The following is a 23,125-nucleotide window of genomic DNA, read 5'->3' on the forward strand; positions in this document are numbered from 1 at the left end:
GGTTGATAGCTGTCTTGAGTTTTGTTTCAGTACTAATTATTATTTACCGAGTTCCAGCGAGTAGGATCATCTCGTACAAAGTTACGGCCGTCACTAAGGCTTTGAAATTGGCCAACCTGTACTTTACAATATTAGGTGCTTGCATAGATGCCCCTTCTCTCGCCCTTGATGCATACGGGTTCCCCATATATAATATATGGCTCATACTACTTCACATACAGTATGAGTGTAGTAGAGGACCTGATAATTTGTAGCCGAATAGTTGTGTGGGCCGCCCGCGTTCTTGGAATCCAGTCGTCGACGTGTGCGCTCAGACCCGAAGAGTCTGGGAGACATTACTAGGCTATCGATTGGGACTATCATATCGTGCGAGTCTATCCAGAGTTCGTTTTACAACAATGTGGTCATGCGAGGTCCCATTGTTATGACCAACTTTTGGCGGACGCGAGCACAGCACAGTTCACTGCAATCGACTTCATACTGGGACGCGAGAAAACAAGACCGCATTTTGGATCCAAAACTTGTTGACACAATTTTCAGAACCTCAAGAATTTGCTGCTCCAGCCGTTAAAGCTATGATATGATTCTCAAAGTGTACTGGGTCTACCACTAGCTCGATCTCGGGCGTGGCCGTCTCGCTGCTATTGGACCGGATAAAATGTTGTCACATGTCTATTAAACGCTACGACCTAATCCGTATGGGTACATTAGCAATAACCGTTATCGCGCCAGTTGACTTTAGTACATCAAATTGTGCAGTTACGTTATCCATATCTAGATTTATTGCTCTATAAAGCGATCTACCAAGTAGCGGGCGACGCGACGGCCTCGTTAAACACGTGCTCGCAATACCTACCTAAATACTTATTCTTGTTAGCTCCATCACCTATTTTGACAACTGCTGCCTACGCACGCGGACACTCAAGTTGCTAGGAGTGAGGCTGAGTCACAATCCCACATTTGGATTATGAGTTGCAATTGCCCATTAGTCTATAACAAAAGTTGCAATTGTACAACAGGGATCCCGACATTCTTAATCGCAAAGATGATATGTTGAGCAGGTCTCTCTAAAGGAAAGAAATTCGAGTGAACTCAATTGAACATCTGATGGCAGCAACCAACGCTCACCATCTCCAAAGAATGCATGTAAATGGAAATCAAAAATTCACTGCAACTCAAGGTCACTAAACTACACCTTCAACTTAAAGAACAGTTGCTTATTGCCCAACCCCTTGGACAACTTAGCGTACTCCGCCTTCTGATCCTCGTCCATTTGTTCCAACAGCTTCTCCCTCCGTCGATTCTCGACAACGTAATACCGTCTAATTGCCAAAATAATAATCATCGACAACACATTCAATCCAATCAAAATGCCGTTGCCGCGGTGGTAGTACGGCGCATCGCTTTCGCGGTACACGTTCGCGGCGATGATATTACCGCATTGGACCGAGATGTTGTAAATTGCGAAGCCCAGCGAGCGGCGATCGGAGTTGTTTGCGTTTGAGGAGATCCACGACATAAGGATCGGGTGATAGTAAGGATATCCGAGAATTAACGTAACCAGGGCGAAGCGCAGCCAGCGAGATGATCCGTCCGGGATTATTTCGAGTAGCAGCTGGGGCGCGAAAACCCAGACCGCAGAGAGGAGACAGAATATCCATCTAACGCCAAATTTATCGGACAACTTGGAGGAGCCAACCGTCATGGATATATTTATAACAGCGTATGGAATCGTAAGCAAGTTCGTGACGGTCTCCGTAAAGCCTAGTTGACGGAGTGTAATCGTAAGATAATAATTCGCTGTCTGCGATGGCACAAACGCAACGAGTCCGAGAATGTAAATCGGCAACAAAAACCTATCGGTTAACGCTCGTATCACAGCTTTCAAGCTCGTAAGTATACTGCTGCATCCAAACTTGACGCGCTCTTGTTGGTTGCGTTTAGAAGGATCATCTTGAACTACTCGTGCTCTAAGTATCGCAGTCTCTCGAGCTGTGAAAAACCTCGAGACAACTTGATGGCGAAGCGATGGCATGACGAAAAATGATGAAATACCGATTATTGTAGCAATGATGCCCTCAAGCATATATAGCCATTGCCATCCACGGAGAGGTCCTCCGATCTGAATGAATCCAGAAGCCAGTAGTGCACCTATGACATTCGTGCCAGATTGCGTAGCCCAAATCCAAGAATATCGCATCGACAGTTCGTTCGCTTTGTAGAACGAAGACAAGTAGAATGTGAGGCCAGGTACGAATCCGCCTTCGCAGGCACCAATAACTGCCCTTGTGAATAGAAATAGCGAGTGTCCTTTGATGAAAATTTGGAATATGGAAAGGATGGCCCAACATGTCATTAGAATCGGTAGCCAGATCTCTGCTCCAAACCGCCGAACGAAAGATTGCGACGGGATCTCGGAGAGAAGGAAGAACAGCAAGAATAGCGTCTGTCCGAGATTGTACATATTTTGTGGGATATCTAACAATTTGTTAGCATAATAACACAAATAGTTAAACGGACAATCAGGGCTCTACTAGCATCTATGAGAAAATCCGCAGAAATTGCATTTTGAATATTATTCCGGATTAGCTGAAGCGAGAAGAACATCGTACACGCCAAAATCATCACCCGATAGTCCAACTTTCTTCGAACGACGTCTTCCTCTTCTGAATCCCACGCGTGCCTAAACCAAATTACTATCATTGGCTACCAAGAATCTCGCAACAGTACTCACCTTCCCTCGAGCATCAATTTTTCAATTTCGGCGTCATGATCAATGTCAATGTCGTTCTTCCATGCTGAGTCTTTTTGTAATGATCCGTAATGCTCCTCTCTATTGTCGAGCAGGGACGTTTCGGGCCCAATTGATGATTCGCTGTGCTCATGCTCTTTATGTACTCTTCTCTGTGATACCTCTTCCTCGTATAAACGGCGATCCGACATAGTTCACTCTCAGTTGTATCAGTAACTACCAAATAACCGTCTGTAGTATATCAGAAAATAGACAAAGTGGTCAGATACTAGGGGTCAGAACGTCCGTTGCTAATAAATGACAGCGATAGCAGGCGAGTTCCTATCACGCAAGCGAACATGCTAGCGTTATTCTCCAGAATAACATCATTTTTGACCATAATCACCCATCCACTGCGGCCCTGAGTGGGTGAATGGAGTCTGTCAATTATGGGCATCTTTTGGTTGCTGTATTGTGTGCACGTTAACACGAATGACGCAATGGCGTTGAGTGGTTTCGGATATTGCGCTTACCAATAGATGATTTACACTCTTCGCTCTGTATTATATTTCCAAGCATGCAATGTTCTGCTTGCGGCTTGTCGCCAATGAATATAATCCAATTAATTGATTATTCAAGCATTCGATTCTCCGAATTCGACCGATGATGTGATTTCTTACTGGCGGAATCGTTCAAGTACCATACCGCTCAGCCCAATATGGGCGGTTGTTCACTATGAACGATAAACTACTCAGGTGATATTCATTGATTACCCACCATGCTCGCATTTACTTCTGTTATACTGGTCCTTTGGAGATATCGGAGTTTGGATTGCCGTACCTGGTGAGCTATAACCTGAGTCAGGGGAGGAGGATCTGGTCCACTTAGTCCAAGAAAGCGCCGACTCCGTCGTTAATCCTGCAGAGATCACCCTGAAATCACTGCTGTCATTTTTGTTTGTTACTGCGGCTAATATTTAAATTGATGTGACAATTCCTTTACATATTGGTATACCCAGTCCATCATTCTGCGGCACTCAGGACATCATAACTGCATAACAGCACACTAAGGAAGCCTCATCGGATTTACGACGTACATCGGCATTAATTGTCCATCGATTAGATCGATCCGACGGGCGCAAATGCCCTGAATCACGACAAATTGTACAGGAATGTATCGCAAACAAATTGTGTTGAATCGACCAGCACGTGGTCCGCAGCGCAAACCAGTCCATATTTGAGTTTTGTCTTTTAATGTTAGTGGATATAACACTTGTTTGTCGAATAAGGAATTTTAAGAAACTAAGAATTGTAACCTCGTACCGCAACAGGAACTGCCGACTATGAATAGCCAGACCCGACCAAATTTGAGGGCACTTCCAGCACTATGTCTCCATTTCACGCGGTATCGTCTTAAAAATTATGAGATGATAGATTTGCCATTTGAAATGTAAAATTTGTTAATCTTTAGTTTATGACAAGAAAACTGACCGAGATTTGCTAGACTTTGCAGAAGCCATTTTGGAGAACTAACTTAATACGCGAATACATAATAAACACAGACCATTTAAGGTTATGCAAAATCAGCAGAGAGTTGAACAAGGCGATTGCAAAACATGTACAGTTTGATGGTCTCTTTTACATGTTCTCATTTCCAATTCCGGTTCCATATCATAGAACCATACAATTTAGTTGTATCATACGTTGGCTTCAACCGCCAAAGTGCGTACATTTTATGCCGGTGGTTAGGGCAATGAGTCCAGTCTGGTCGTGAACCTTATCCTGCATAAGGTTTTGATGCCAGTCGGTTTTTGAGCCCTTAAGTTGTCATAACCGCGGCGCTCGATTGTGGGGACGCAATGTATGAGTATTCTGCAACACCACACTCCGAAGCAAATCGATAATTGTTAAATTCTGGTCATTTGGATCCTTGTTAAGGATATTCGTGCGATGTATAACGTCCCCTAATATCACTGCGATAGTTCCAGCTAGACTCAACAACGGCGGCCGAATATATGTTACGCGGCAAGCAAAAGTGTAGACGAGGAGGATGGCTGTGACATTTAGAAGGGGAAAGCTTTAAAGTTGCAAGCCAAAAGCGTGACCTGCAAACAGCCTCGTCAAGGTGTAGACTGTCGGGGCCCCTTGGCCCCGTGGGCCCCGCGGTCGCGCCGTTGCTAAAGTGATATCAAATATTACGACTCACTCTAGATAACACAACACATGCCGAGTCCAGTAATCATGGTGCGGATTTAAACTGAAAGCACGCGTCACCGCATAATCACTTGCCAGAAGAGGCAAGCCATCGGCTGTTCAATTAAGGTGCAGCCACTAACTCAGCGACTTTATTGAGTGACGGCAAGCCACGCTAGCCCAATTCCTTCGACTTTAAATACCCATTAACATTTAAAGAACACTGCTTCTCATTTTCGATAACAGATGAGCATTCAGCAATGAAGATCATATGAATGAAAGAAAACTGACCATCCCATCCACGGCGCGGGACCCGACCCCGACCCGGGTCAGGGGTTAGTTGACAACAAGGGGTTCGATATTGTTTGCTTGCTTGAGGCGCACACAACGAACAAAGAACCCGGCAAGTATGCCTTCACGAGTCAATGAAAACGAAATTGCGGGCATATATGGATAGCATCCGGAGTACTCCTCTTACCTGTCGGCTTTTCGCATTTGTCCGAGACTGACCTCTGACCTTACTGGGTATGGACAAATGCTGACCCGGGTTGATCTTTTTTGCACGCGGTGGCCATCGGCCGCCGCGGGCGATTTTTTTCGCCAGTGGCGAGTGGGCCCAGGTCGGTCGGGTCGAGTCGCCGCACACTATCGAAGCACTTATCGCGCTCGGGGTTGTCTGTTCAGGTAGACCTGGCCTAAACAACCGCCTAACCCTCGGCGGTTCTAACTTCTGGTCATCTCCACTGTCGGTGAATTTTCTTCACGAATTCTGGTCCGTTCCTCAAGTTCCGTTCGATAGCCTACTTCCACCGTAGTTCTCCTTTTCCTCTTCAGGATCGCTCCTCCTTTCGGTTACTACTCGTCGTTGCTGTCCGCTCTGCGTTCAAATCGCCAGCTCTCATAGCTTCGCTCCGCTACTCTGCAACAAATGGCCCTGCCTACTATCGGTTGGACCATCTCGCAGTGGCGCGAGGCTCAGATTGCCTCCACGCCAGAAGAGGCAGTCAAGCGTGTAGTTGATCTCGTTGCATCCTTCGACAAGTCAGATCCTGCCTGGATCACCATTGCCACTCCAGAACAGATCACTGCACAGTTCGAGGCCCTTACAAAGTCGGGCAAGGTTTCGAAGGTCTGTACTGCTTTATTATTGTGGAGGTCAATTGGGCATCCGTTCGTGCACGTTTCATGTGTATCGAGTGTTTCGCAGGGGTCTTCAGGAGTTTTACGGCGGGTGCGAGAGACCCTCACAGTCTGCTGCATCACTCCTTACACGGCCGATTTCAAGCCAATTGATCAGTTTCGGTCCCAATTGGTCCATTTCCTTTTTTTAATTCATACACTTACAGTCGTTTATAGGATCTCCCGTTGTTTGGAGTCCCGTTCGCTCCTAAGGATAACATCGACGCCGCCACTTTCCCCACAACTGCCGCCTGCCCCGCATATCTCTACCATCCTGAGAAGGATGCTACCATTGTCGCTATCTTGAAGGCCGCCGGTGCCATTGTTGTCGGGAAGACCAACCTCGATCAGTTTGCTACTGGATTGGTAGGTGCTCGTTCGCCATATGGCAAGACTCCATCCGCATTCTCCGATAAGCATGTGTCCGGTGGATCATCCGCCGGCTCTGGAAACGTCGTCGGCCGGGGTATTGTTCCGTTCTCGCTCGGGACCGATACTGCCGGGTCTGGCCGGGTGCCCGCTATGCTAAACAATGTCATTGGCCTCAAGCCAACTCGCGGTGCATTCTCGGCAACTGGCGTTGTACCAGCGTGCCGCACTCTGGATTGTGTCTCCATCTTTTCCATGACAGTTCCTGACGCGCAGCTTGTTTTTTCGATCGCTGCCAAGTACGACATTGAAGATGCCTACTCTCGCGATCTGCCGTCGAATTTGCTGACCTCCTTCGGTCCGAAACCACGGTTCGCTGTTCCAGACAAGCCAATCTTCTACGATGAGATCAAGAACCCTGTTCTCTACGCTCAGGCCCTTGAGAAATTTGCCGATCTCGGCATCGAGATCGTTCCCCAGGACTTTTCCCCTTTGTACAAGCTCGCGGCGTGCTTGTATGAGGGTCCTTGGGTTGGGGAACGTTACACAGTCATTGCGGACTTGATCAAAACTAACCCCAACGCTATTGATCCCGTAGTCCTTGGTATTGTTAAACAGGCAGAGAAGTTCACTGCGGCGGATCTCTTCAACTACGAATATCTCCGCAAAGATCTTGAGCGTGCGATTCAAGTCCAGTTTGCCGGCATAGATGGTTTCATTGTGCCAACTGCTCCCTTGAACCCAACATTCGAGGAACTCGCTGCCGAACCTGTTGTCGTCAACTCACGCCAGGGAACTTACACCAATTTCGTCAATTTTGCCGACATGTCTGCTCTAGCCATCCCCGCAGGCTTCCGGGACGATGGTCTGCCATTTGGCGTGACTTTAATTTCTGGCACCTTCAATGACTACGCTCTGTTGGAACTCGCTGAGCGATTTCTCGCGAAGTCACGTCGACTTCTCGGCAACACCGAAATCTACACAACTCCAGGTGTCGACGACAAGCTCATCCCAAGCATTCCCAAGGTCCCCAAGACTAGCGGCACCATGCAGCTCGCAGTCGTCGGCGCGCACCTCTCCGGTTTGCCGCTCCACTACCAGCTTACGGAACTCAACGCCAAGCTCGCGTTCAAGACCACGACGTCGGCTGACTACAGATTGTACCACCTGGCTGACACAACTCCACCAAAGCCAGGCCTCCGACGCATCATTCCTGGACACCATGAACTCGTTGGTGAGAATATCGAGCTTGAAGTGTACGACATTCCTAGTGCCAACTTCGGAGCGTTCATCGCACAGGTGCCACCACCGCTCGCCATCGGCTCAGTTGAGCTCGAGAATGGTCACTGGGTTAAAGGCTTCGTCTGCGAGGAAAGCGGATTTGATGGAGCCAAGGATGTTACCAAGTTTGGAGGATGGCGTGCATACGTCCAGCATATGAAGGAGAGAGCCCCCAAGAAGCCATTCGATACGGTCCTCGTCGCAAATCGCGGTGAAATTGCAGTGCGTATCATTAAAACTTTAAAGAAGCTTGGCATCAAGGCAATAGCCGTCTTCGCCGAACCAGATCGATTTTCCCCTCACGTTTTGAATGCGGACGACGCTGTTTCACTCGAGGGAGAGTCCGCGGCGGAGACCTATCTCCGCATTGACAAGATCATAGCAGCGGCCAAGCAGACTGATGCGCAGGCTATTATCCCCGGTTACGGTTTCTTGTCCGAGAATGCAGAGTTTGCAGAGACTTGCGAGAAGGAAGGCATTGTCTTCGTCGGCCCATCAGCTGAATCTATCAGACTGTTAGGATTGAAGCACTCCGCACGCGAAATTGCTACCAAGGCTAATGTTCCGTTGGTTCCTGGCTCCGGTCTGCTGGAGACCATTGAAGAGGCTCTTGCTGTCGGTGAGAACATAGGCTATCCAGTCATGTTGAAGAGCACTGCCGGTGGTGGCGGCATTGGTTTACAGCGGTGCGAGAATGCCGAGGATTTGAAGAAGGCATTTGACTCCGTTCGCAGACTAGGTCAGTCGTATTTTAATGACTCGGGTGTTTTCTTGGAGCGATATGTCGAGAACGCGCGACATGTCGAAGTTCAAATTTTTGGCGATGGAAACGGTAACGCTCTTGCTCTTGGTGAACGTGATTGCTCTCTCCAGCGCCGAAACCAGAAAATTATCGAGGAGACACCGGCACCGAACTTGCCACCGGAGACCCGCGCGAAGATGGTTGACGCCGCCGAGAGTCTTGCGCGTACAATGAAATACAAGTGTGCGGGTACTGTTGAGTTCATCTATGATGCTGCGCGAGACGAGTTTTATTTCTTGGAAGTCAACACTCGTCTGCAAGTAGAGCACCCTGTCACTGAGATGGTCACTGGTTTGGATCTCGTCGAGTGGATGTTGTTGATTGCGGCCAACACTCCGCCGTGTTTCGACCCTGCCAAGTTGACGCTTACCGGTGCTTCCATTGAGGCCCGTCTTTACGCCGAGAACCCAGTCAAGGATTTCTTGCCGTCGCCTGGGCAGCTTATTGAGGTTAGCTTCCCCGAGTTCGCTCGTGTTGACACCTGGGTTGCTAAGGGTACTGAAATCACTGCTTCCTTCGATCCCCTGCTCGCGAAAATTATTGTCCACGGTCGGGACCGCGCCGACGCTCTTGCCAAGCTCGTCGACGCTCTCGAGTCTACTGTCGTGTCCGGCATCGTCACTAACCTCGATTACTTGCGATCAGTTGCTGCATCTGAGCTGTTTGCCGCTGGTGCCGTCTCCACCCGCCTCCTAGACTCGTGGAAGTATAATGCCAAGGCTGTCGAATTACTGGCTCCAGGGTCATACACTACTGTCCAGGACTATCCAGGCCGTATTAAGTTGTGGCACATCGGTGTCCCACCATCTGGACCTATGGATGACTACGCGTTTCGTCTTGCGAACACAATTGTCGGTAACGACAGCAAGGCACCAGCCATCGAGTGTACCCTGGTTGGTCCATCGATCAAGTTCCACTGCGACGCGGTGATCTCGGTCACCGGTGGCGGCGCGTCGCCTACAGTGGACGACGAGCCCATTCCTATGTGGGAACCTATCACCGTTTCCCAGGGTCAGACCTTGGTTGTCGGCAAGATCACATCCGGCAGCAGATCTTATATTGGTATCCGAGGTGGACTCGATGTACCAGAGTACCTTGGCTCACGTTCCACCTTTGCACTTGGGAATATGGGTGGATATAACGGTCGTGTCCTGAAGTTCGGGGATGTTCTGTACCTTGGCCAGCCAGAACTCAAATCCTGCAGTATCCCACCTCCAATCTCGGCACCCAAGGCGGCAGAGAAGACTTTGATTCCGGAGTACCCAAAGATTTGGACCATCGGCGTTCTCTCCGGTCCTCACGGTGCGCCGGATTTTTTCACGCAGAAAGCTATCGATGAGTTTCTGACCGCTGAGTGGAAGGTGCACTACAACTCCAATCGTTTCGGAGTCCGCTTGATCGGCCCTAAGCCAGAGTGGGCTCGTCCAGACGGTGGCGAGGCCGGTCTCCATCCGTCCAATATTCACGACTGTGTGTACGCTCTCGGTGCGATCAACTTCACCGGTGACGAGCCTGTTATCTTGACTTGTGATGGTCCTAGTTTGGGTGGGTTCGTCTGCCCAGTGACTGTTGCGGAGGCTGAGATGTGGAAGGTCGGACAGTTGAAGCCTGGTGATATGATCAGATTTGTCATGATCACTTTCGATGAGGCTATTGAGTTAAAAAGAGCTCAGGATCATGCCGTTTCTACTGTAGGTGTCTTATTGCTGCGTTAATTCGTTGGAGTTACATAGTAAACGTTTATAGGGATTGGGAACTGTCATCCAGAAGCCGAACGACAAGCCTCTCGAGAACCCCATTTTGTACGAATCAGCAGAGACCACTACGATTCCCAAAGTCGTCTATCGCCAAGCTGGTGATCGATTCATCCTGGTCGAATACGGTGAAAACATTCTCGACATTCGTCTCTCATACCGCGTATACCAGCTTTCTCAGCTCGTCAAGCACCGTAATACCGCGGGAATCGTGGAAATGTCGCCTGGTGTCCGATCCGTCCTAATCCAGTACAACGGCCTAGAGGTGCCGCAGTCGCAACTCATCAAGGAACTTCTCTCCTATGAATCTGAGCTCGTCCTGTCCGACAACTGGCAGGTCCCATCCCGCATAGTCCGGCTTCCACTTGCATTCGAGGACTCTGCGACCCTCGCCGCCGTCGACAGATATCGGGAGACTATCCGCAACGCTGCGCCATGGCTTCCTAACAACGTTGATTTCTTGACAGAAGTTAATCACCTTGACGACCGCGAGATCGTCCGAGAGATTCTCTACGACGCTAAGTTCCTCGTTCTCGGTCTCGGAGATGTTTTCCTTGGCGCCCCATGTGCCGTACCACTCGACCCGCGACACAGATTGCTTGGAACGAAGTACAACCCATCTCGAACATTTACACCTAATGGTACTGTTGGTATCGGCGGTATGTACATGTGCATCTACACTATGGAGTCACCCGGTGGATATCAGCTCGTGGGTCGGACAATCCCCATCTGGGATAAGCTCACACTCGGCCAGCAAGACAGACCATGGCTTCTCGACATATACGACCGGGTAGAGTACTATCCCGTCACAGAAGAAGAGCTCGCACAGATCACCGCCGAGGTCAACCACGGTCGGTTCAAGATTGATATCGAGGAAGGCATATTTGATTATGCTGAGTACAGCAAGTGGCTGAACGAGCATGGCGAAGAGCTCAATGAATACGCGCGGAAACAGCGGGAAGGCACCGAAGAAATCGCAAAATTGATCCAAGTCTCCAATGCAGAGCTGCAGGCCGCTGAGGCAGGCCGCGGAGATACGGAGGATACCGCGATCTCGGAGACCGCGGTGCCAGTGTATGGCGAGGTTGCCGGACGATTCTGGAAGGATTTGGTCAAGGTCGGAGATGTTGTCAAGAAGGGAGATGGTATTATTGTTGTCGAGGCTATGAAGACTGAGATGGTTGTCAATGCGCCAAGTGCTGGGAAGGTCATCAAAATTGTGCATCGGAGTGGAGACTTCGTAGAGGCGGGTGATGTTGTTGCGTATTTGGAGGAGTAAGTCTACGATATGACTCAGACATTTGATACATAATTTGTGAATAGTTTGTCTTTTCATGAATTTGTCGTGTTGCAATAAATTTTTTACGACACCAGGGTTTGTTAAATAGTCTTTCGGCGACCGTTGCCTGTAATGTTGATGTATGTTCGTATGGATAGTTTCAGTTTAATGGCTATATTGATAACTTTATTCCCCCGTCAGCAAGTGCTACCATAAACGCGTAGTAATTACCGCAGTTGACCGATACCCTAGGGTCTATATGAAGTCTGTATATTGGACCTGCCTATATATATGCCCAGAACCAAATAAGGTAACCACAAAAAACAACACCTAACGTCTTTATTACATAAACAATTGCACTTGTCAAACGATACCGAACCAACCGAAATAAAATTTGAGAAAAATTTCGTTTGCACAATAGCGTGGATGAACTCGTGCAAATACCGTCCAGCTATGCGATGATATACTTCGAACCAGTCAAAGTATTGTAAAGCGCGACAAAGTTGGACCTCCAAAAAGATGTTTAAGCAGCTGCTGGAGCAGGAATCTCGATTTTGGGCTTAGCAGTCTCCTGCGAGAAGAGAGACTGGAAAGTCTCAGGGTAGCTCTTGCCGAGGCTTCGGTGATAACTGTGCGAATTAAGATCAGCATATTGCTACAATGAAGTAACCTAACTGGTACATACACGAATAAGCGACCCAGTTGAACGCTAGCAACAGTACCCAAGAAGAAGTTAACACTCGCCAAGCTGCGAATATGTTAGTCATCGAATCTATATTCCCGGTACTTTGTCTTCGTACAGGTAATTCTTTGGCTTGATGATCAAACACCATCTGGTCCAGATCGCGCCGGTAGCAAACAGAGCTAATGCGAATGCGTTAGCGGCATCATTTCACGCATACGACAAGCATATCTAATAATTGCAAACATACCCAGTTGCTGCGTACCGGAGAGAGACTCGACAGGACGGTTCAAATCACTAATACCCGCGAATACCAAGGCCCACTATTATAACAACATAAGCGATCCATTCTTTGAGCAAATAGTACATGCCGACTAATGCAATGCTGATTTATATTTAGTCGCACTGGCAAATTTGCACTCACTTTCATGACAGGTGCCTAACGCGAAAAATTAGTTGACCAACTCATTCAGCTAGAGAATACAACTAATACGGCAGCCTCTTTCCAGGTGGCCCTCAGCAACGCAAAATGCAAATGCACAGAGAAACGAGGAGAAAAGGCGATACCGGGATAATTCGTGAGCACAAATGATACATACCCAGAAATGAATAGTCTTGGGCCCAGTCTCCGACTGGAGGAACCTCTGAAACCCATTAACTCCTCGAGCAGCCATTTGGGATATATGTACTATGCTGTAAATTACCAAGGGGTTGCAGTAACGTTGTGAATCTCACTCGCGGATGGATGAAAAGTAACCGGAAAGAACGCCGTTGTTGGGCCCGAAGTCGGTCAGCACCACGGGTGGTCTCCGCTTCTCAAAGTCGGAGTTGCCATCTTCCCAATCCTCGCACAACGAAACCCTTAGGTCCGTGTCTCTGTGAGATTCTATGTGTAAAACAATTTTGCATATACGCTGCAGAATCGTTCGACGGTTATGGAATAAACGCAAATATGCGTGCTGTACAATATCCTAGTCAGTGATTGGTCCTGGGCTTCGGGTCAATTATATCGAAGGCTTGTGTATTTACATCTGCATATTCGATTAATCCCCCAGCGACGCTGCGATTATTTATAGACTTCTGCGTATATGAGAGATGGCGAGTAAATACGCATTCCCCAAGCCACTAAAGGAGCTCCGTTTCCATCTCTGCCAGACTGGTGCATCCAGCACATCTCTTCGGTATGTTCCACCCAAGACGCGGTTTCATTCACAATGAAATGCTAATTGATTTTGACTAGGTCGTTTTTGCAGAGAGCGTATCCAGTCATGAAAAAACACAACCCATATACTCCAATTTTGATCCGAGAAGCCCAGGGTGTCTCTCCGCAGGTTATTGCTCGATTTGGTTAGTTCGGCATTCAAGTTCAGATTATATGCATTCAGAGGGTTAATATTAAATGCAGAGTACGGAAAGGAGGTTAAGCTATCATTGGACAGTGTTACGGATAAGGACCTTGAAGCGACTATAGAGAAGTTCGTTATGACAGCACCTTAAACAGGTTTATCTACTATGTGTTATACCCACATTATCACAATTGCTACGCAAGAATGGGTTTATCTGCACAGTCTTCCGTTATGGTAAGGATTCAGGCTCCGAAGAGAGGACGACATGAGGGTCAAGTTTGCATGATTGGTCTCTGTATGTAATATACTATGCCATTAATAAATTGTTCATACAATTCACCGTCTGCGTATGGAATCTTGTCATTACCAAATATATCAGTCACTCTTAAGAGAGCCGAACCGGTATTCGCCCCACGCGAGAGATGACGTCTGGTTTGTATACAATCTCTCGCCTTTTTCGTTATAAGCAGCGCCAGCAGCAATATAAATTGGTAACCTAGACACGATATCAGCGTGAGCCTGAAACACCGTGACGATAACAATGGCTTACAGATGTTCTTTTGTGGGATGCGATTTATGCGCCTCGTCAGTCTTGATCAAGTTCGCCATGGCGTCTTCTCTGACCGTACCAACGTCAGAAGAAAGCACTCTCGCTAGCGTATCGTCAAATTGCTTAGCATATGGCGCCACGGATCCCCAGTAAGAGCCCATCTCTCTGAGGTTATGAACTGTCATTCCCGAACAAACAATCAGTATGTTCTCGTCTCTGTAATCTTTTAGCATTGTCATAATTCAGCATAAAATGTAACCAGATATGTGCCAACCTCAATGGCGCGAGAGCCTTCCCAAGGGCAAAATGCTGGTTCGGATTATCCGTACCAAATAGCGACACCTGAATAATTGGGACCTTGAGTTCCTGGAAATCAGGAAACATCACTTTAAAAGGAACGAAAACTCCGTGATCTAGTCCTCTTGAGACTCCCTTGGCCTTGATTCCTGAACTTTGTAGTTGATCTAGAACCCTCTGCGCAATAGTCTTGCTGCCGACATTGGGATAATTCTCCTTGTACATGAACGATGGGAAACCGTAAAAATCGTAAATCAGATCTGTGATCTCGGCCGTGTTGACTTCTACCTGATCACGCGATGCTTGCCAGTGCGCTGAGAACACAACCACGGCCTTTGGTCGGATCTAACACGATCGTTAATAACTCACGCAACAGGACAGGTATCCAATTGCGGTCTACCTTCTCAACAATCTCTTTCCCGATCTTGCGAAGCATCTTGAACGCGCCCAGGTCGCCGCCGTCTTCATCCTTGTCGGAATACATAAAAGTGGGACCACCATGCGACAAGAAATACACCGGCGTTCGACTAGCTGCGGGTGCATCGCTTCCAGTCTCCAGCGTGGCGGAAACGGCGCCTTCATCGGACATGGTTGTAATTGCTGCGGGGTTGTTGCTTTGAGAAATTTCGCAATCGAAGGAGCAATAGAACTATTGGAAAGCTGAAAATTGGAGGGCAATAGCATCCACTTTTCGAGAGTATATTTGGCAGCTATCCACCAAATTCGCCAATCTGTAATAAGCTACAAATCGCTCAATTCGCCTTAGGCACGTTCTAGGCTGCCTACTCTGATTTGGTCAGCAAATTCATAGCAGTTGTGATGGATCTAAAGTATACAGTTCATTGACCAACTAGCAATCTCCATAGACGGTGGTTTCTGTTCCTGCGGCATCGATGCATTTCCAATTCTTACAAATTCATTTCCCGTTGGGACTTTGGTGGGCATCCCCTGAAATGGAATCTGAACTTTAACGTGTATATCACGATAATATATGTAAAATGCCACACTTCGTTCCCCTTCTCACTGCAGAAGTCACTTTTTTCACTGTCTTTATCGACTTGCCACAATTTTTCCGCTTTAAAAATACTCAAAATTGATTAAGAAAATCTCCCAGGGAGTATGACATATAAATGGAAATTAATAGACATTTATAATGTTATATATCAAATATTTCCTTATTTATGTTGCCCTTACCCTATAAATGTAACTTTTTGTCGAAACTAATTAAATGGCCTGACCCTTTGACCAATGCGGTACAAATATACAGATATCTTGCACACTACTAGCGCGCTCTCCTGCAGATGCGTATCTTCATCCGCCCACTCTTACCGATTAATAGTGGATATATTGTTACCTCCTCGTGTGACGGTAGCCCTGAATATTCAAGATCTCGCCATATGTGAGATGTTGGAATAGCAAGAATGAGCGACATTTTGGTGAAGTACGTACCCGTGCTTTTTAGTTGTATCTCAATAACCAACATGCCAGAACAGACTACGTCATGGACGCCGTTTACGGAGGATACGGTCGACAAACTACTAGCGGCAGCCGAGCCTCACGCAGCGTGGCGCAGATCACCACGTCAGTGATCGATTGATTACCTTGCCGGCAGCTGAGATATCAAAGCACGATGTCATTGACCGAGTCAAAGGATCCTTCTTCTGCACGCGAGGATGACACGGATTCTGACTATAAGAAGGCACTTGCTCTTCTGAGGAGTAATACTCCGGAGCAGATATTGGATGTTTGTTACGTACACGTGGATATTATGGAGACGCTTAGTGGTTATTCTAGTAGAAGTTGGTTCTTTTGATGCGTTGTTGCGTTCAGGGGCAGACCCCCATTTTATAAATGGTTCTTCTCTCCTCTCTGCTTGAGGGGGGAGATAGGCAATAATATATATGTCCGTTGTTGATAGATGTTCAGTTGCCGTACTCGAAGTATTTGCAGCTGTAGAGAGCATTTTCTACATGCACTCTAGGGGAAAAGCGGTATTGGTTTCCGATAAGTAAATTTGTTTCAACTACAGTAGCTGACTTGAAGAGCATGCATGTATAGGACTATAGGAGAAGTCAGTGCGCGCGATAAAATTGATAGACCTTCTGAAACTCCGCATAACAATGATAACCGCACCGTAGAGGGTCGGCTCTTCGTAATCTGGTCCTCGATCCGTAGTTCTGTTGTGCGGCGAGAGGGCCTAAAGGTACACCACTGGCAGTGATTTCCTTTATTGATGGTGGTGCCATGCGTCTCTGACGACTTACACGGTCCCCCGCCGTAACAGGCTACAGCTTTGGATTATAGGACTGGCGTTATGAGGTTATTACGGAGGACTTTACACTTGAATACTGGCAAGATAAATTACTCTCATCGATGACCGTTATTAAAACGAGACATTTCCAAACCGGAGAGCAGCCCGCGTAGCTTCGTCCAGATCCTCTTTAGGTAAGCCCAAAATGTCATTTTGCAAGCCATGCTTGGCCTCAATGTTGCCATCACCATTCGGGAAGAAAACTCGGGCATAGAGCGCTTTTGCGAATCCCATCCTGTCGCCTTTCTGCAAGGCTTCCATGCCCTCCCTGTACCGTTTGGCGCTCGGTTCATAGCTGATCTTCCAATCGGCGTCGGTGGTCTTAGTGACACGCTTTACAGATTCAAACATTTCCTTCTGGCTGACTAAGAATGAAGAGACGTAGACGTAACCATTCTTGAACTGAGAAAGGGTCGGGCTCTTGTCGTCCAGACAATCGGGGTGCACTTTCAGCGCGAACAGACGCGCGACAGCCAGCCCAGCCTGGGGCCACGTCGAGGTGTTGATAGTAGTAGTCCCCTCATCATAGAATGTCACTGCTCGCTCGTCCCAATTGAAGCCATACATGATCGGAGCGGAGCCTGGGAAACCCCCGCCCAAGCTCCATTCATACCAGAAACTGCAGGCGAGATTGATCCAGGAGCTTTTGCCGAGTTCCTCAATGCGCTTCATACCGGATTGCATTCGGGCACTGATCATCATGTCTTTGACCAATGCTTCATTAGCACCGTCGCTACCGTACCAGTTAGGCATGACCCAGGGGACATTGGCGGCGGCCGCTCCTTCGACTAGTCGCACTAAATGCTCCGGCGGAGCTGTCACAGCCATGGTGATGATCAATGCATCTTGGCCTTGAAGAGCTTCGGTCAGAGCTGTTAGATCGTCGTAGTTGGCCCTTTTGACAGTGACGCCTTGAGGCATCTCGCTGGTGCTGTCTGGCCTGGTGATCGCCGTAACCTTGTGCTTGCCTTCAGCAAGAAGGGCTCTGACAACTTCACCACCCATACGGCCACCAGCCTGTTTTGATTGTTAGTGAAATCATATCATTTCAATTGCAGTAATCTCAAGTAAAACACGTACGCCAACCACCGCAATGTTCTCAACGTAGTTTTTAGTAGTCATGATCTGTGTTTGCCCCACTTTCGACCAAGGGTTTGCGCTTTGTGCTACAGATAAAGCAGTTGAGAACTCGCGAGAGTCAATTGATGACTTGTGGAGGAATATGCTTTCGCGAACGAATTGGTCATGTTTCTGCTAATTTATAGATTGAATCATCCTCAATTTCAATCTATCTTATGTCCGTTAACTGAACCCTGACCCTCAAGGGCGGATCTGAGATCGGAGCTCGGAGGCCATTAACCCCGATCCAAAGCAGAACTATAACAGAGAATCGGTCTAAGATTTGGCTACGGCGTCAGGCAAAATAGATAGTCACAATCAACATAATTGCGTATGGGTCGGCCTGTACTCCTCAGGTGGCTCATTCGACGTCCAGAGTAAGGCTTTCCTTCTCTTTCCTCTCCTATTCAAAAGCGTGAGGTCACCTCCTCAAATGCCGACGTACACTAACCTGACTAGTGCTGTTCAAGAACGAACCTTGTTGTCACAGCAGATAAAGGAATATATACAGAGACAAGTTGCGGGAGTTGATATGGCTTAAGCTTGTTGAAACATGCGGCACCTACGGGGCAGCATAATGAGTAATGAAGAGAATGCCGGGATAGGAAGATTGGGTTCTCGCTTAACCACACAATGCTCTGCATAATTAACATCATATGTGGAATGGATAGGGCTGCTCCCGTTCCCCATATATTATATATGGGGAACCCGTATGCATCAAGGGCGAGAGAAGAGGCCCCTAGGCAAGCACCTAATATTGTAAAGTACACAACGGTTGGCCAAATTCAGCTCATTGCCTTAGTGATGGCCGTAACCTTGTACGAGATGATCCTACTCGCTGGAACTCTTGCACATGATAATTGGTACTGAAACAAAACTCAAGACAGCTATCAACCTCTTTGTTCATCAATATCGAGATAATAAAGAAGATTATCTTGCCTTTGCTTTTCCTCTTCCTCTCCCTCCTCTACCACCACTTTCTTCTGCTCTTCTTCCTCCTCCTTTTTTGATGGACCTCTTAAAGCGATCTCCTGCAGGTGCGCACATGGCCCCATGAGTGTTTGGACATAAATAGTCGCATTAAATATAATGACTCTGTCTGGAATGTGTACAGCTCGTCATGCATTATCCGGAAAATAATCACGTATCTTAATTCCAAGCGTGGTAGGGAGATCATCACAGGTCCGCCCATCTTGAACGAGGTACTGCAGAGGTTCTGAACCCTGAACCCTGAATCAATCGACACTTCTGCAATCCGGTCCGTTCTTCCTGAGCTGCCTCCTCCTCACCCGATCATTCAGTAGGCGATAGTCGCTTGTGCGAAACGCTTATCTGGGAATAAGCCAACGGACACTGCTGTCATACATCCCGCTGATGAAAGAGACTCACAATCACTACATAGTTAAAGATAATTTCCAAGGAATGAACGTATAGGCTATTATCATGCGATGCGTTCCGACGAGGCAGAGCAGTGGGATGGATGGATTAACTTTTGACTGCTTTGACTAGCATCTTAGCAAACTTACGAATAGTATTCGTTTTTCATATTCGACGCTCCGATTTATTCGTTACGAACAAACGAGACGTAATAATAAGGAAATTCTGTCCACCGCTAATCGGGCCCTCTTCGCTACAATGTCTCGCAGAATGTATACCTCAAATTTTCTATCCATGTCCCCACGATAAATGACAGAGACTACAGAATGGTTTCTACGGATATGACACAAACCAACCACTCTTCTGTGCAGCTTTAGATGCTCTGTGAAAGAAGAGCCAACTGAATTATTGGCTTGTAAACTCTAGTGTACTTATCTGACGAAATTAGAATTCCCTATCTCTCTGCAGGTCGACAGTGCGTGAGAAACACCAGATCCTTCAGTCGTTTGTAATTACATCTCAGGGATCTAATCCCCTTTGTATTCCCTGGGCCGGCTCCCTGCCTCATGTACAAAAGTGCCGCAAATAGGTAGCAAAGAGAAAACAAGAAACCACAACACAAACAAAGGTGGCCAAACCAACCAAGACATCGTCAGGCCTCAGCCCTCATGACCTGGCCTTAACCCCAATTTTACATACAGGAACCCCTCGAACCTGGTTTTCGCAACCTTAACGATGTCGTGCCTCAGACCTTCTAAAAAGCTAGAGCTATTAAAAGGGACATTCTGTCCTCGATATTGGCAGCTTCCCATGCATCCTGTGGATAAAAATCACTGATTCTTATTCCAAGGGTGACAGGGAGCTCATCATCGGCAACTGCGAACCCCTCTTCAATCAGGTTCTAAATATAGCATGCATGTGAGCAGAAAGTCTCGACGGAATCAACCGGATAATATTACTCACATATCTACTGTTTGAATCTTGCCGCCAGACTTCAATAAATGCTTCCTTTAGCTCACCAGCCCACGTGTGGTCCCGGTACCGAAGTGAACCATAGAAGCCTTGTTGGATGTTCAGTTGGCAGCTCTACCCACAGTACGTGACATTGCAGACCGTTCTGCTCGCGAATCTGTGATATCCCGATATCCAGGAGCAGCAGGGTATGCAAACCTCGGCGTTTCTTTAAAGCATATCATTATAAAAACATTAACCCCCTTGCCATGGATCCAAATATCCTTGTCATCAAGGAGCTTGCTATATGCTTCACTATACCCAACCTCATACACAATCGTCACTTTATCTTCGCCGTCCAGCGGCGAATAAATGAATCCGCCATCTGGCTCTTTTCTGCTCCTTGCATACAAATCGGGGAAGTGCTCGGTAGTCGATCCTGTAGGGCGAATATTTTGTAGAGTATGAGGACTGCGAGTAGATAGATATGCGTTGACGTACTGCCACATCCCGAAGTCGATCCAGCGTGCTGCAGCTTCATGGATGCCACTGGGGGCGGTCACCACCGTCACCGTCTGAGTGAGACTATTGTATGTCAAGGATGGGTATCTACAATATCGAATATTGTTAATGGATTTCTTAAAAGCAGTGATAACCGACGTACTTCTGATCTTCTGAAATTCCTGCTGCTAATTTTAGTTCAGAAAATGCAGCATCTAGTTGCACAAACTTTTCATAAGGCAGTTGAACATCTAATCGCTGCTCTAGTGGATTCTCCTTGAGAAGCGCGAATGCCGCGTTGTAATTAGAAAGTGCCTCTGAGTCGGTTACTGACATCGTTTTGGATATCCCAGCCAGAGTGGATTCCGTCTCAGGGTCCGGTTTAAGGCGTTTGCCGTATTCATCTGCTTTGTCGCTGACGGAAGTACCGTCGTGCATGGAGTTGGATCTCACGCATAACACGTGTTGCGGGATCGTCCACCTTTCTCTTGCTGCCCGCGTCGTGTCCTATGTGGAGGCTGGATTCGGGGAGCTGAGTGACCGTGGGAGTTGCGATTGGCGCCACGCTATGTGAGGCTCGGCCGCCGTCAGACTCTCCGTAAACTTCATCCATGATGTAATAAGTTAATCTTGTGCTGAGTATGATGAGTGAGATACAAAGATGCAACACGAGGAGGTGGAATTTGGTCAGAACGGTTCGTAGGCAGACGGGCACTGTTTATCTGCCGGACATTCGGATTTCGACCGACAACAGGTCAAAGCGGCCGCAACTGCTTACCGGTTTGAGTCGTGTGTCGATTTTGTGACAGCATTTCTCATATTTGTGAATTTTTGTGAAATTTTGCTTAATTCGCGTATTATAGCTTGTTGATGTCCTCTTGTGGAGGTACAGCTAAAAATAATATACAGCTTACCGCTATTCCCGTAAACGTTTCTTGCCTGGCATCTGGATCTTCTTGCGCTTCATGAGACCAGATTCCACTTTAGCATCAATATTTGACTAAGTCAAGTATCGCACACTCTATTGACCACAGCAGAAACTCAAGATACAAGATCAGATATAATTGCTGCCGAGTCCGGCCAATTTCCCGTCAGATCTTCGCAGCGCTGCAATTTGGACCGTGTGCGCTCTAGAGGTCCCTCTGCGTCTTCCGGGAAATCCACGCCTTTCAGTTCGCACCGTTTTTTGAGACTTGCTCTTCTCTGCTCTTAGAAGTAACGTACTTCTCCTCCAGGTATTCACCGAACTTTTTGCATTCCCAGGCTTCCTAACTTTTTCGAGTTTCGAGATCAACATTAGTCTCTTCCATATGTGCATCTTGTTGCACATTCTTGTCGTTGGGCTTGGGCTTCCTTGTTAACTCTACCGTGTATGAGGCGTGCAGCAGGCCTTCCTTCATTGCATCCGAGATCGATTCGAACGGCGCATGCATTGCTCGTCCCATTCAGCCTGTATGCTGGCCACGAAGTATTTTATTCAAATAATAAGGACACTTCTGTGTTAGGATAGCAGATGCCATGGCGAGTTCCGGGCGGAGCCGAGCATAGCCATTCCGAGCGATAATTTATCACATGTATCATGCCATTCACCACCAGCTGTCCTCGTAATCCTAAGAAATTGATGCCGATTTAAAAGAATGTTGATGTTCAGACATCAGTTGGCCACTCACACGAGAAGGATGGGATATTAGTCATGGAGGCACAATATCGATCAGATATCCACTCATCTGAGCGCCTACAGCCCTGACTCCGGGCAAGTCTTCCACTCAAGGAGAGGTATGGGATACGCGAGATCAATGACCATTTGGGCGCCATTACGAAGGCGTGGCCGTAGGATGGGACGTTCGAGCAGTACCTCGTTAGGAAGGTAAAGTTACTGTCTCTAATAAGCTAGTATGGACTAAACGGACTAATAAGTTTTAAGATAGCTTAGCTGCTTTGCGTTGACAACGTTCAAGGCAGCCAGCGGACTGGAATATGGTGTGGCACAGCCGATTGACGTCAACTACTGAAGCTGCCGAAGCCTCCATGCAAGCCACATTACGAGTCATCTATCTCCACCTTCTGGGATCTGGAAGAATCATAGAGCCGCGTCAGATTAGGAATGCGAGAACTGAACCTTGTAGCTGCATCATGGCCAGTTTCATTCCTCAAAAAGTTATATTTAGTACGATGGTTATCGCCGCGGTCCGAGCTCAATACGAGACTAAGGGAATTACCCAAGTTAGCAACTCCACGATGGTCGGGGTCGACACGCCAAAAAAGTATGCAGTGTCCAAAACAAAGCTAGCCGGGAGAATTGGTCAGTTGGGGATTCCTGATAACTTTGTCGCCTTTTGGCCCCCTCAATGTCTTCAGAGATATCCATAAATTTTGTCATCGTCAATATTGGTCATACTGAATA

The 23,125-nt window shown here is 47.5% G+C and overlaps 7 protein-coding genes across 7 annotated transcripts; 2 read left to right on the forward strand and 5 right to left on the reverse strand.

The window, feature by feature from the left end:
- Positions 1–1,189: 1,189 nt before the first annotated feature.
- Positions 1,190–2,943, reverse strand: V1508DRAFT_359391 (major facilitator superfamily domain-containing protein; the record flags this gene model as incomplete). The annotated part of the gene is made up of 3 exons (XM_066937104.1): positions 1,190–2,478; positions 2,535–2,683; positions 2,735–2,943. 3 exons carry the CDS (start codon positions 2,941–2,943, stop codon positions 1,190–1,192), a joined length of 1,647 nt encoding a protein of 548 aa, XP_066793696.1.
- A 2,908-nt stretch (positions 2,944–5,851) lies between these two features.
- V1508DRAFT_399562 (uncharacterized protein) lies at positions 5,852–11,587 on the forward strand (the record flags this gene model as incomplete). Its single annotated transcript, XM_066938269.1, has 3 exons — positions 5,852–6,052; positions 6,280–10,245; positions 10,301–11,587. 3 exons carry the CDS (start codon positions 5,852–5,854, stop codon positions 11,585–11,587), a joined length of 5,454 nt encoding a protein of 1,817 aa, XP_066793697.1.
- Positions 11,588–11,758: 171 nt separating this feature from the next.
- On the reverse strand, positions 11,759–13,065 carry V1508DRAFT_423878 (UPF0041-domain-containing protein). The gene is made up of 6 exons (XM_066941230.1): positions 12,869–13,065; positions 12,694–12,708; positions 12,520–12,592; positions 12,388–12,451; positions 12,273–12,335; positions 11,759–12,216 (listed from the first exon to the last, which is right to left on the reverse strand). The coding sequence occupies exons 1-6, from the start codon at positions 12,941–12,943 to the stop codon at positions 12,111–12,113; spliced, it is 396 nt and encodes a 131-aa protein (XP_066793698.1). The 5' UTR covers positions 12,944–13,065; the 3' UTR covers positions 11,759–12,110.
- Positions 13,066–13,190: 125 nt separating this feature from the next.
- Positions 13,191–13,954, forward strand: V1508DRAFT_375330 (thioredoxin-like protein). Its single transcript, XM_066937568.1, has 3 exons — positions 13,191–13,450; positions 13,510–13,616; positions 13,675–13,954. The coding sequence occupies exons 1-3, from the start codon at positions 13,365–13,367 to the stop codon at positions 13,764–13,766; spliced, it is 285 nt and encodes a 94-aa protein (XP_066793699.1). The 5' UTR covers positions 13,191–13,364; the 3' UTR covers positions 13,767–13,954.
- V1508DRAFT_441467 (Extradiol ring-cleavage dioxygenase, class III enzyme, subunit B) lies at positions 13,895–15,383 on the reverse strand. Its single transcript, XM_066942292.1, has 5 exons — positions 15,299–15,383; positions 14,863–15,249; positions 14,440–14,807; positions 14,166–14,381; positions 13,895–14,111 (listed from the first exon to the last, which is right to left on the reverse strand). Exons 2-5 carry the CDS (start codon positions 15,049–15,051, stop codon positions 13,991–13,993), a joined length of 894 nt encoding a protein of 297 aa, XP_066793700.1. The 5' UTR covers positions 15,052–15,249; positions 15,299–15,383; the 3' UTR covers positions 13,895–13,990.
- A 1,462-nt stretch (positions 15,384–16,845) lies between these two features.
- V1508DRAFT_434586 (NAD(P)-binding protein) lies at positions 16,846–17,895 on the reverse strand (the record flags this gene model as incomplete). Its single annotated transcript, XM_066942031.1, has 2 exons — positions 16,846–17,790; positions 17,854–17,895. 2 exons carry the CDS (start codon positions 17,893–17,895, stop codon positions 16,846–16,848), a joined length of 987 nt encoding a protein of 328 aa, XP_066793701.1.
- Positions 17,896–19,928: 2,033 nt separating this feature from the next.
- V1508DRAFT_451175 (uncharacterized protein) lies at positions 19,929–21,651 on the reverse strand (the record flags this gene model as incomplete). Its single annotated transcript, XM_066942499.1, has 5 exons — positions 20,885–21,651; positions 20,360–20,829; positions 20,233–20,330; positions 20,052–20,170; positions 19,929–20,031 (listed from the first exon to the last, which is right to left on the reverse strand). Exons 1-5 carry the CDS (start codon positions 21,157–21,159, stop codon positions 19,929–19,931), a joined length of 1,065 nt encoding a protein of 354 aa, XP_066793702.1. The 5' UTR covers positions 21,160–21,651.
- Between the last annotated feature and the right edge of the window lie 1,474 nt (positions 21,652–23,125).

This window comes from Lipomyces doorenjongii (genome assembly GCF_038497915.1).
Source record: "Lipomyces doorenjongii strain NRRL Y-27504 unplaced genomic scaffold V1508scaffold_62, whole genome shotgun sequence".
Classification (NCBI taxonomy): domain Eukaryota; kingdom Fungi; phylum Ascomycota; class Lipomycetes; order Lipomycetales; family Lipomycetaceae; genus Lipomyces; species Lipomyces doorenjongii.